The sequence below is a fragment of the Octodon degus genome, unplaced genomic scaffold, assembly GCF_000260255.1.
Source record: "Octodon degus isolate 3935 unplaced genomic scaffold, OctDeg1.0 scaffold00113, whole genome shotgun sequence".
Classification (NCBI taxonomy): Eukaryota; Metazoa; Chordata; class Mammalia; order Rodentia; family Octodontidae; genus Octodon; species Octodon degus.
The window spans coordinates 238227-250559 of NW_004524689.1; the positions used below are offsets into that span (position 1 = coordinate 238227).

The 12333-nt window shown below is 58.5% G+C and overlaps 1 protein-coding gene across 4 annotated transcripts in view; it reads left to right on the forward strand.

Moving 5' to 3' along the window:
* The window catches only part of Agrn (agrin), a 31305-nt gene extending 20223 nt beyond the window's left edge, over positions 1–11082 (forward strand). The window contains exons 13-38 of one of the 4 annotated variants that reach the window (XM_023699435.1): positions 1015–1131; positions 1209–1373; positions 1472–1615; positions 1696–1820; positions 1893–1998; positions 2083–2415; positions 2560–2697; positions 3106–3233; positions 3358–3472; positions 3562–3681; positions 3766–4119; positions 4220–4412; positions 4712–4927; positions 5335–5564; positions 5657–5791; positions 5995–6094; positions 6190–6354; positions 6481–6592; positions 6794–6805; positions 7003–7119; positions 7238–7430; positions 7510–7597; positions 8778–9002; positions 9288–9391; positions 9833–10019; positions 10119–11082. In XM_023699435.1, coding sequence (XP_023555203.1) covers positions 1015–1131; positions 1209–1373; positions 1472–1615; positions 1696–1820; positions 1893–1998; positions 2083–2415; positions 2560–2697; positions 3106–3233; positions 3358–3472; positions 3562–3681; positions 3766–4119; positions 4220–4412; positions 4712–4927; positions 5335–5564; positions 5657–5791; positions 5995–6094; positions 6190–6354; positions 6481–6592; positions 6794–6805; positions 7003–7119; positions 7238–7430; positions 7510–7597; positions 8778–9002; positions 9288–9391; positions 9833–9990 — 3893 coding nt within the window. In that variant the 3' untranslated portion in view covers positions 9991–10019; positions 10119–11082. Of the gene's footprint in view, positions 1–1014; positions 1132–1208; positions 1374–1471; positions 1616–1695; positions 1821–1892; positions 1999–2082; positions 2416–2559; positions 2698–3105; positions 3234–3357; positions 3473–3561; positions 3682–3765; positions 4120–4219; positions 4413–4711; positions 4928–5334; positions 5565–5656; positions 5792–5994; positions 6095–6189; positions 6355–6480; positions 6593–6793; positions 6806–7002; positions 7120–7237; positions 7431–7509; positions 7598–8777; positions 9003–9287; positions 9392–9832 lie in introns of all 4 variants that reach the window. The other 3 variants (XM_023699437.1, XM_023699434.1, XM_023699436.1) reach the window with 3 other exon arrangements.
* The last annotated feature ends 1251 nt before the right edge of the window (positions 11083–12333 follow it).

Below are 12333 nucleotides of genomic sequence, written 5' to 3' on the forward strand. Positions count from 1 at the left end.
CACACACACACACACACACACACACACACACTAAATAAATAAATAAATAAATGTAAAAAAAAATTTTTAAATACAATGAATAAGGCCAGCCAGATAGTTCAGCAGATTAAAGCGCCTGATCAGTAAGATGCTGGGGTTCGGCCCCCAGACCTGCGGTGCCAGGCCCTGCCCCCGGGGTGCACTGAGATGGTGATAGAGACTGGGCGTGGTGGCACATGCCTGTAATCCTAGCACTTGGGAGGCTGTAAGCAGGATCACTACGAGTCAGCTCTCTGTAGTGAAAGCCTGTAGACCCTGTACTAAAATACATAAAAAATAAAAAAATAAGTACAATGAACCCTGCTACCAAGTGCTAGTTACTAGAAAGCCAGGCTTGTAAAAGCATGCAGCGTGTCCTTACCTTCTCCATAGATGTGGCCCCAGTGACTTCTGGCTCTTGGCCAAAGTCAGATAACTGTGAAAGGTAAACGTTTCAAACCAGGACGGCACAACTAAAGATAGCTTACAAAATAAGAGTTCTAGAGCTGTTTCGGGGAGTAGCCAGAGGGACCAGGGATATAGCTCAGTGGCATAGTGCCTACCTGGCAAGCTCAAGGTCCTGAGTTTTGATTCCCTGTACCAAAAAAGAGAAAAAAGAAAGAAAATAACTATAACCATGGGATGGGATAAGATCAATTGAAGCAAAGGAGAGTATCTTGAGGAGAAATTAACAGCAGTGTGTCTTATTATAACAAGTTTTTAGAGACATTTGTATTTGTCTCATTCACACATCTCTACGTGTGTGTATGCCAGTTTGTCTGTGTGTAAGTGGCCCTTGTGTTTTCTGTGTTCTGGGTCCTGCATTCACAGATGTGCCTTGCATTTGATGTAGCCCCAGCTCAGATCCCCAGGCCTTAGTGGGAGCTGGGCTCACGAGGGCTGAACGGAGATGGTATGGGGAGGTTGAGGCAGAGTGGCCAGCCCAGAGTGTATGGTCAGCACTGCATGACGTATGGACCTTGTGCCTTCCCACAGGCCCTACATTGGCACCACTGCCACCTGTCGTTCTCCCACACTGTACCCAGACCCCCTATGGCTGCTGCCAGGACAACGTCACCGCTGCCCGGGGCGTGGGCCTTGCCGGCTGCCCACGTGAGTAGCAAGCCTGTCCCGAGGCCTGGCTGGTGGGGCTCTGTGGTCACTGTGACCTGCGCTCCCTCTTCTTGCAGGCTCTTGCCAGTGCAACCCGCATGGCTCCTACAGTGGCATCTGCGACCCGGCCACGGGGCAGTGCTCCTGCCGACCAGGCGTGGGCGGCCTCAAGTGTGACCGCTGTGAGCCTGGCTTCTGGAACTTCCGTGGCATCGTCACCGACCACCTGAGTGGCTGCACTCGTGAGCAGTGGTCCCCTTAGCCTGGCCCCTACCTGGTTTGTCTCTGAAGCAGGTGGGAGGTCTGTGCGGGTGCAGACTCAGGCTCTTTCCTCTCCTAGCCTGCAGCTGTGATCCACGGGGGGCTGTGCGAGACGACTGTGAACAGATGACTGGACTCTGCTCCTGCAAGCCAGGCGTGGCCGGGCCCAAGTGTGGGCAGTGTCCAGAAGGCCACGTCCTGGGCCCTGCTGGTTGTGAGGCAGGTGAGGGCAAGGGTCAGTGGTGACATGGGGCTCCCTGTGCAGGGGACAGCTTGAGCTGGAGGCTCCTGTGTCTGCCCCAGGCTCCTTGGTGCCCAAGACCTGTGTGGAGATGCACTGTGAGTTTGGAGCCTCCTGTGTGGAGGAAGCTGGATCTGTCCACTGTGTGTGCCCAGCCTTCACATGCCCAGCGGCCAATGCCACTAAGGTGAGGTCAGAGCAGGTGGCGCGGGGTTGGCCAGGGGGAGACTGGCCTGAGCATCCCCATCCTGTGCCCCAGGTCTGTGGGTCTGATGGCGTCACATACGGCAGCGAGTGCCAGCTGAAGACCATCGCCTGCCGCCAGGGCCTGGACGTCTCTGCCCAGAGTCTTGGCCCATGCCAGGGTACGGCCCTCAAGCCACCACCCAGAACCGATCGGGAAGGGCTCCCTGCCCTGCCTCCAGGCCCCAGCCGCCCTCTCCTTGCAGATGCTGTTGCTCTTGGCACGCGCCTGACGCCCGCATCTGTGAGCCCCTTGGAGCATGTCCTGAGCGAGGCGTTGCCATCCCCCCCCAGCGCCCTTCCCCTGGCACCCAGCAGTGTCCCCCACAGCCAGGCTACTCCTCCACCCTTGTCACGACCTTGGACCACATCCAGCATCCCCAGGCCCACGGCCAGGCCTGTGCTAACTGTGCCTCCCACAGCAGCTTCCACTGCCACCAGCCTTGCCACATCAGCCTTTGGTGAATCTGGCAGCACCGATGGGAGTGGTGACGAGGAGCTCAGTGGAGACCAGGAGGCCAGTGGGGGTGGCTCTGGGGGTAAGCAGGGGCTCTGGGTCCCAGCAGCCAGTCCAGAGTGAGCAGGAGTTGCGGGGGAGCGCAGGTCAGAGAAGGAGTCCAGGGACTGGGGCTAGAACCCAGAGAAGCTGCCCCTGGGGCTGAGCTGAGATGTTATTTCCCTAGGCCTTGAGCTCCCTCCAGGCAACAGCATGGCGACCCCTGGGCCACCCATCGAGAGGGCTTCCTGCTACAACTCCCCTTTGGGCTGCTGTTCAGATGGGAAGACACCCTTGCTGGATGCCGAGAGCTCCAACTGCCCTGGTAAGTGGGCAGTGGGGGCGGAACAAAGCTTGAGGAACACCTTGGACACACCAGCTGCTGTCCCCACCCCTCGGTAGCAGGTCGGTACTGGAGTTGTGGCTTCAGCACATGTGTGTGGGGATGCAACACACACGCACACGTGTGATCTAAGACCCCAAACTCATGTGGGTGCCAGGACCCTTGCCTAACCGTCTCTCTCCTTGCAAGCCAACCTGGGGCACCTGTTCCGAGGAGTCCACCTGGTAACTGACGCCAGCCTTGCCCTGGGGCCCCCACTAACCTCATGACCATCTGACTAATATCCACCTGCCCTTGTGCTCCAAGTGGCTTGCCCTGGGTGCCTGTGCCATGGCTGGTGCAGGAGGACAGGTGAGTGCCAGGCAGGGCCTCATTACCCCTCCCCCACAGCCACCAAGGCATTCCAAGGCGTGTTGGAGCTGGAGGGGGTCGAGGGGCAGGAGCTGTTCTACACACCTGAGATGGCTGACCCTAAGTCAGAGCTGTTTGGGGAAACTGCCCGGAGCATTGAGAGCTCGGTGAGTGTGAGGCCACTCCTGGGACAGAGCCACAGGAGTGTCAGGGCAGGTACCCGACAGCCCAGGGCCAGTTGTAGCTGGGCTTAGGTGATGCCCCATGTCCCTGTCCTTTTCCTTCTGGCAGCTGGATGACCTGTTCCGCAACTCAGATGTCAAGAAAGACTTCTGGAGTGTCCGCCTGCGGGATCTGGGGCCTGGCAGATGGGTCCGAGCCATTGTGGATGTGCATTTTGACCCCAGTGAGTACTGTAGCCCAGGTCCCTCCTAGGAGACAATGGGGGGTGGGGGCACAGGGGCCAAGCCATGCTCAGTGTCCTTTCTGCCTCAGGTACAGCCTTCAGGGCTCCTGATGTGGGCCAGGCCCTGCTCCGGCAAATCCAGGCATCCAGGCGCCGCACCCTAGTGGTGAGGAGGCCTCTGCAGGAGCATGTGAGATTCATGGACTTTGGTGAGCACCCTGAGCCCAAGGAGGGGTTGGTCCCCTTTCCCAGTGCCCTGCCCCTGCAGGCCCTAACAGCTACCTACCCCACAGACTGGTTTCCAGCCTTCTTCACAGGAGCTGCCACAGGAGCCACAGTTGCAGTGGCCACGGCCGGAGCTACCACCACAGGGCAACTGCCCTCTGCTGTGACCCCTCGGGCCTACCCCAGTCGCACCAGCCGACCTACTAGCAAGACCACAGCACCCCCTACCACACACTGGCCGTCCACCACAGTCCCCAGCCACACGGCACAACACTGGCCTATTCCCCCAGACCCCCAGCAGCCTCTGAGGCCTTGTGCCTCCCAGCCCTGCCTCCATGGGGGCACCTGCCAGGACCAGGACTCTGACCAAGACTTCACTTGCAGCTGCCCAGCAGGCAGGGGTGGCACCATCTGTGAGGAGGGTGAGAGTGGGTAACGCAGGGGAGGGGTACACAGTATTGGGGGGCATTTGGGCTGTAGAGCCACAGGGTGTGCTCTCTAGCTGGCCTCTGCCTCCTGCAGTGCTACGCCCCTCTGTGCCTGCCTTTGGAGGCCGCGCCTTCCTGGCCTTCCCAACCCTCCGTGCCTACCACACATTGCGCCTGGCACTAGAATTCCGGACTCTGGATCTACAGGGACTGCTGCTGTACAATGGAAATAACCACGGCAAAGACTTCCTGGCACTGGCTCTGCAGGGTGGGCGGGTGCAGCTCAGGTGGGCTGGGTGGGGGTCTACCAGCTCATGGGGTGGAGACTGGGTGGGCAAAGCCATGGTGTAGGTAGGGCAGGGTGGACTAAGCAAGGTCTTTTGTAGCTTGGGGAGCAGAGCAATGGTGTGGGTGGTGCAGGGTGGACTAGGCAGGCCCTTTTGTAGCTTGGGGGGCAGAATGATAGTGTAGGTGGGGCTATGTCACCTGCATTTGCAAGGGTGGGGCCAGGCCTATCCTGGTGAAGCTGGGGTGGGGGCCACTGGTCAGATGAGCTGGATCATCTGAGTCCCTGCTCCTGTCCTAGGTTTGACACAGGTTCTGGGCCAGCGGTGCTGACTAGCTCCGTGCTTGTGGAGCTGGGCCGGTGGCACCGCCTAGAACTGTCAAGGCACTGGCGCCAGGGCACACTCTCTGTGGATGGTGAGAGCCCTGTTACGGGCGAGAGCCCCAGTGGCACAGATGGCCTTAACCTGGACACGGACCTGTTTGTGGGTGGCGTCCCAGAGGACCAGGCTGCTGTGTGAGCAGGAATAGGATGGACCAGCTCTGAGGGACCCAGGCCCCAGCATTGACCTTGACCTCCACTTCCACACTGACCTCTGGCTGTGGCCCAAGCCACTTTATTCATGCTAACTGGGTGTGAATGGTGGCTGTTATCCTGACCTTGACCCCAGGACGTGGCCCGTCCTGCCCCTGTCCTATTTGTGATGGCATCCCAGTTCCGCTGACCCTGACCTTCAAGTCTTGACCTTTAATCTTCATTCCCAGCTTCTGACTATTGTTTATGGGACTGGCTACCTTGTGAGCAACTGGAAATGGGAGGGTGGCCCTAACCCCAGCTCATGGGACCCCCCCCAAGTTACAGTGGGCTGTGAGTGAAGGTACCTCTGGCCTCTGCCTCTGACCCTGATCCTGTTCTCATGCTAGGGTGCTCGAGCGGACCTCTGTTGGGGTTGGCCTAAAGGGCTGCATCCGCTTGCTGGACATCAACAATCAGCGGTTGGAGCTGGGCAGCTGGCAGGGAGCTGTCTCCCAGAGCTCTGGTGTGGGCGAGTGTGGGGATGACCCCTGCACGCCCAACCCCTGCAGCAGTGGAGTACCCTGCCAGGTGCTCGAGGCTGGAGCGTTCCACTGTCAGTGCCCACCTGGCCGTTTTGGTAAGAGTGGGCTTGGGCCAGGTGCTGGGATGGGAAAACAAATGTCTCAGCAGGGTCTTACACCTTTGGGGTCCCCATCATTCTCTCTTCAGGTCCAACCTGTGCCCGTGAGAAGAGCCCCTGCCAGCCCAACCCCTGCCATGGAGCAGCCCCTTGCCGTGTACTACCTGAGGGAGGCCCTAAGTGCGAGTGCCCCCTTGGGCGTGGGGGTGCCCTCTGCCACATAGGTAGGGGACGCAGTGGGCAGTGAGGTATCAGGGTCAAATCTTTGGGTTGAGTTATGGCTCAGTTTTTTCAGTCCCATGGGAGTTGGGACTTAGACTGGTGGCAGACTTGAATTAGGCACAGGGCTGTGAGGCGGTGAGGGTGCAGGAGCCCTCAAGTGTCAGCACTTGCGTCCCTGAGACACCCCTAATCTGGTTCTCCCTAGCCTTGGAGAGGGACTGGGGCTCCCTGCCCTTCATGGCTGACTTCAGCGGCTTCTCCTACCTGGAGTTGAAAGGCCTGCACACCTTTGAACGAGACGTGGGGTCAGTAGGTGCGGGGGGGGGGGGGGGGGGGGGGGCGCATAGGACCTGTCGGGGAGGGGACAGTGGGACACCCCCGTAACCCTGTGTGACTCCAGGGAGAAGATGGCACTGGCAGTTGTGTTCCTGGCCCGGGGCCCCAGCGGCTTGCTCCTCTACAATGGGCAGAAGACAGATGGCAGGGGGGACTTTGTATCATTGGCCCTGCGCGACTGGTTTCTAGAATTCCGTTACGACCTGGGCAAGGGGGCTGCAGCCATCAGGTGGGTGGCTGCAGGTGGGCTGCACACGCTGGGTTAAGCTGGAGGGACCATGATGAGAGGCACGTTGTGACATCATTGCCCTGAGCCGGCAGAGCCGAGAACCTGCTCACAGTGCTGTCCCCATAGGAGCAAGGAGCCAGTAGCCATGGGTACCTGGACAAAGGTCTTACTGGAGCGAAACGGCCGCAAGGGTGCAATGCGCGTGGGTGATGGGCCCCGTGTGCTGGGGGAGTCCCCGGTGAGTGTCTAGAAGTATGGAGGGGCCATGGCCTCTGCCCATCCTGCCTAGCACCCTTCCTCCACCCAGGGGCTGGACACCCGTAACCAGCTCTCACGATGCTGTTTTCTCCTGTCTGTCCTGGGCCTCCGTCTGTCTTCTCTCTGCCCTCACTGCTCTCTGGCTCTTGTTCTGCACCCCCACCCGCTCTCCGGATGTCAGAAATCCCGCAAGGTACTGTCTGCCTCTTACCCGCCATTGTCTCCTTACCCAACTAGAATAGCCCCTCCCCACTAACTCCTGCGTCTCAATCTCTCTGTAACTGACGCTGCCTCCTGTGGAATGGGTCCAGCCACAGGCACCCTGGTATGCACTTGGGCTGTCCCTGCCCACTGGGCCCCATACAGCCCCTCACCCAGTGCCTCCTGCAGGTGCCACACACCGTGCTCAACCTGAAGGAGCCACTCTATGTGGGGGGTGCCCCTGATTTCAGCAAGTTGGCCCGGGCAGCTGTGGTGTCCTCTGGCTTTGATGGTGCCATCCAGTTGGTATGAGGGATAGGGTGGGATCCGCCTCCAGGGCTGTCATTGAAGTGGGGGTACAGAAAGGACCTCTGGTGAGGGTCCTATACTGGGGGACTAAGGCCCTTGTCCCTGCACCCTGCAGATCTCCCTGGGAGGCCGCCAATTGTTGACTCAGGAGCATGTTCTGCGGGCAATGGGCATCTCATCCTTTGAAGACCACCCTTGCACCAAAGCCTTGGGCCACCCCTGTCTCAATGGAGCCTCATGTCTTCCACGGGAAGCTGCCTATGAGTGCTTGTGTCCCACAGGCTTCTCAGGGCTGCACTGTGAGAAAGGTGAGCTCTGGCAGCACATGGCTAAAGCTGGACGAAGCCCCAGGATTCCTTGGGGCCCATGTGACTGCCTATCTCTCAGGGCTGGTTGAGAAGTCAGCGGGGGACCTGGACACACTGGCCTTCGATGGGCAGACCTACATTGAGTACCTCAGTGCTGTGAGGGAGAGGTAATGCACCTCCGGGAGCTAGGCACCCCTCCACCTTCTGCTTTCTGTCTGGTCTTGTCTGTGCATGCTAGCAGGGCAGGGCAGGGCAGGGCAGGGCAGGGCGCCAGACCCCCCACAACACCCGCTGGGTCAGTGCCAGGAGGCCAGGTCCAGTGACTGCTCCACCTCTGCACTCCTTCCTTCTCACTGTCTCTGTCTCTTTGTTTCCAAGCGAACTGGCCAATGAGATCCCAGTGTAAGTAGCCTGTGTCCCCCCACACATCGTGCTCTCTGTCCGTGATAGGTCCCCTGCCTGGCTGCACAGTCCTGAGCTCCACCAAGAGTAGAGCTTCCCATCCTGGGTGGAGGAAGGGTGTTAGGCCCGTTTGTGCTATGCAAGGCTCAGCCCCCAGTTGGAAATGAGGACCTCCCCCTCCCAGGACCCATGCCAAGGGCTGTTTACATCACCCCCTATGATAACTCCCCCAGAAAAGCACCAGTGCCAGTGCATACATGTGCTATGTATTTATGTGGAAGTTTCCATGTGAGTAATGCTTTGTTCACATCCGCTGTGAATGTATGTACATGTGTGTACATGCCCACATGATCAAAGGTGTGTAAGATGATATATGAGCTTGTACGTGTGTGTACGTGTGAGTGGCTGTTTCTGCACAACATATGCATGGTGGACAAAGAGGCTTGCTCCCTGGCAGATGAGCCCTGCGTCCCCATCTGTGTCGCCATGCTTCACCCCATGCCCTCTGCACCCTGTTGGTTGGTGCTCCCAGCTCTGCCCACACACTGTTGCACTCATGTCCCTGCTAAGGCTCTCTGGGATGTGGGTCAATGGTAGCGGGGATCGTGCATGGCTCGGGATGTTTGCCAGTGTGGAAAAGGGGACTTCAGGAGACTTCAGTCGATCTGCCTTCCTCACTGCTTCCCTCTCTTCCTGCTTCTAAGCCCGGAAACTCCAGATTCCGGGGCCCTTCACAGGTGAGCAGCGGCCGTGCCTGAGGCCCTGGCTGGCCCTCACCATGCGTTGTGCCTGCCTGCTGTCTTCATCCGTCTGCCCCGCCCCAGACGCCCTGCGGCTGCCACCCGTGCCCATTCAGCCACTCTGGCTCTCATCGCCAGCTCCATCCCTCCCCCTCCCTGCCCCACTTGCCGCCTTCAGAAGACCTGACCCCACCCTCCTCCACAGTGAGAAGGCGCTACAGAGCAACCACTTTGAACTGAGCCTGCGTACCGAAGCCACTCAGGGGCTGGTGCTGTGGAGTGGGAAGGCCACGGAGCGTGCAGACTATGTGGCACTGGCCATCGTGGATGGGCACCTGCAGCTGAGCTATGACCTGGGCTCCCAGCCCGTGGTACTGCGCTCTACCGTGAAGGTCAACACCAATCACTGGCTGCGGGTTAGGGCTCACAGGTGAGTGATTTGTGGCAGGTACGGTAAGCAGCGCCTTAACGCAGTCAGGTCATGTCTGGTCACTCGCGGTGACCAGCTGCCTACCTGAGGCTCACTGGCAGTGAGAAGGAGGGAAAGACAAGAAGGTGTGAGGGAGGCATTAGTGGCAGAGGACTTGTTGCCCCGACCTGGCCCCAAGGAATGACTCCTGGTGTGGTCTCCAGGATGTGGCACGTATGCGGTATGGGACAGGGACAGGAGCTCAAGTGTTGGGGGAGGCAGGCACTGACCATCTTGTACCTTCAGGGAGCAAAGGGAAGGATCCCTTCAGGTGGGCAACGAAGCCCCTGTGACCGGCTCCTCTCCTCTGGGTGCCACACAGCTGGACACAGATGGAGCCCTGTGGCTTGGTGAGTGTTTCAGGAGGCCAGGGAAGGGACCAGCAGTGTAAGAATGTCTTGGGATAGGGCTGGCGAGGTGCTCAGCAGACTAAGTACCTCCTTAGGCAAGCCCAGCACCACATGCTGCGCTTAGCCAGACACTGAGACCGGGTGTGGTGGCGCACACCTGTAATCAGAGCACTGGGGAGGCTAAAAATAGGAAGATTACTATGAGTGCAAGCTGTGTGGTGAGACCCTGTATCAAATACATTAAAAAAGAAAAAAAGTCTGAGACAGACTCTGTCCTGAGTCAGCCCATCAGGACAGCAACAAGCAGCAGTGTTGTGGCCTTCAGGCCAGGAGGAGTACATGAGTGGACACGCCTGCTGGTCACTGTTCCCAGGCCCCAGCTGCCCTCTGCACACTACTGTGCTGAGTTTCAGCTGAGTGACTTCCCTGTCTGTCCTGCAGGGGGCCTTCAGAAGCTGCCCACGGGCCAGGCGCTGCCCAAAGCCTATAGCACAGGCTTTGTGGGCTGCCTGCGGGATGTGGTGGTAAGCGGGCACCCACTACACCTGCTGGAAGATGCAGTCACCAGGCCAGAGCTACGGCCCTGCCCCACCCCTTGACCAGCAGCCAAGACCCTGCCCACCCTGCTGTAATTATTTTCTATTTTTGTAAACTTACTGCTTTTCCATATGATTTTCTTGCCTGTGTTGGCCAGGGGGACTGCTGACCTGGGCTCCCCTCTGTCCAGGCAGCCGTGCTGTGGAGACACGTGGTACCGGACACTTGCAGGGGCTACAGGGCACCCTCAAGACTTGCCCCTCTGCCTCAGGGCACATGCTGCAGCCTCTTGCACTGTGTCCCCCGTGTATCTGCCTGTGTCAGTCCCTTGTGTTCCTGCTCCCCATGTCACCATGTTCTGTTGGATGAGGTCCATGTCCCCAAGCAGGGGAGCTGTAGGCTTCGATAGGGCCTTCGTCCGAGCAAGCCCCAGGGCCTCCTGGTTCCTACTTACACTCCTGTTGTCTGTGTGTGCTGTAGGTGAGCCTCGCCTAGGCTGGCCTGGAACCCAGGCCCTTCTGTGCCAGTACTGTGACCTAGAAACAATGTTACTTTTGGGCCTGTGCCTCACACCTCCAAGTGTGTCTCTTAGCTCCAGGGTGCTGGAGGACAGCCCAGGGCCAGGGCACTTCACTGAGCCTGCCTGTCCACCCTGGATGTAGCCCACCTCCCCACACTCAGTGGCTCCTGAGGGAGTGGACCACCGTGCGATGTGGCCCACTGTGTGGCAGCCAGCTTCCTTCCCTCAGGGGTGAGTGTCCAGGCCTGAAAACCAACCATTTTCTTCAAACACTGGTCTCATTTTTTTTCTCCCTCTATCCTGGCCCCAGAGCAGTACAAGTTGCGGGCCAGGTCTACCATGAGGGAGGCTGTGCTCATCTGAGAGTGACCAGGGACAGCCTGGTGCCTGACTGAGGCCGAAGGGCAGGTGCAGGAGTGGCAGGGCTGGCAGTGGAGCTAGAAATGCCTTAAAAGCGCAGCATGCACCCCACCATCCCCTCCCTCCGTGCAGGCTGTGCAGGGCCATCAAAGCCTGGTAGAGTGGCAGCCTGGCCCCCGGCTAGGCGCGGTGGAGGCAGGAGGGAGCCGCATGGTATCTTGTTACTAACTCCAGTTGTGTCTGTCAAACACCGTGAAATAAAGTGTAAACCAGAGGGACTGTGTCTGTCCTTTTGCGCCAACTCCCAGCTCTGACTTTGGGGCCTTTTTGCCCAGCTCCATAGTGAGGGCACAAGCTTCAAGCTCCCCAAGAGGCCCCGAGTGGAGGGCAGGGTCTGCACTGGGGAGATGTGTGATGGGGTGCAGAGGGGCCAGCAAAGCTGCAGTGATGCATTTGCACGTGGAACAACCTCCCTGTGTCTGAACACAGGAAGGGGACACTGCATAGTGAGGGGGCACCTGTTGGCACTTCTGGGTGAGCTTAACCCTGATGGGATTATGGGTGACCATTGACAGTAGACCAAGCATTTCAGGAGCTGGGAAAGAGGGACTTCTCAATTTAAAGATCAAAAAGTGTACTTTTTTTGACTTGATATTAAGGAAAGGTTCCCCTCTCCAAAGCAAAGCAAAAGCCTAGACCCGGAGACCCTGTGCTTCTGTGTCTTTCTTCATTTCCTTGCTCCTTCAGGAGTGCTGGGCAGGTGTGCAAGGTCTGGTGCTTAGGGTGGGGAGGAGAACCCTGCGGGCTACGCAGTCATAGACACCCTCAAGACAGAAACTGAAGGGGTGAGGTGGAGGCTGAAGTAGCCTTGGCTTCAGAAAAGATTGGAAGCAATGGACCAGCTGGAGATAGCCACCACCAAGCCAGGGGGTAGAAGGACCCTTCCCCATGGAGCCCAGTGCCAGTACCTGGCACAGGAGGTGCCAGGGTAGGGGGTGTACCACAGGGGAGTGTGGCTCTGAGAGGCCTGGCCTGGATAGGGGTAGCTCAAGGGCTGACAGGAAGTCTTAGGGCTGGGGAGGCAAGTCGAGGACTGGACAGCATGACCAAAGAGGGCTGAGCCACGGTATCCCCATCCTTGCCTCACCTGGCCACTCAGTGGATGGTATGAAGGCTGTGAGACATCATTTGTATTACATTTAGATCAGCCTGGTCTCTAGACACAGGTCCTTCCAGGGGTCCAGTCTAGGAGAGCAGAGGGCCTAACAGGATTATATAGGCAGGTTCTGGCTCCAGAAGCCATGTGCCCTTTAACAGGAGCGACTTGATTTCTCTACAGAAAAACCTCAGCCACTGCCCTGGAGAGATAATAGAGTCTTAGACTTGGGGTCCGCATAGAGTGAGACAGGGCCCACCTGGGTGGCAAGCAACTCTGAATATGGGTACCCTGTTTATTCCTTAGAGGGCCCTGAGCACAGCTGTCCCTGCTGTCAGCTGTACGCTGAGAACAGGATATCCCAGAGCC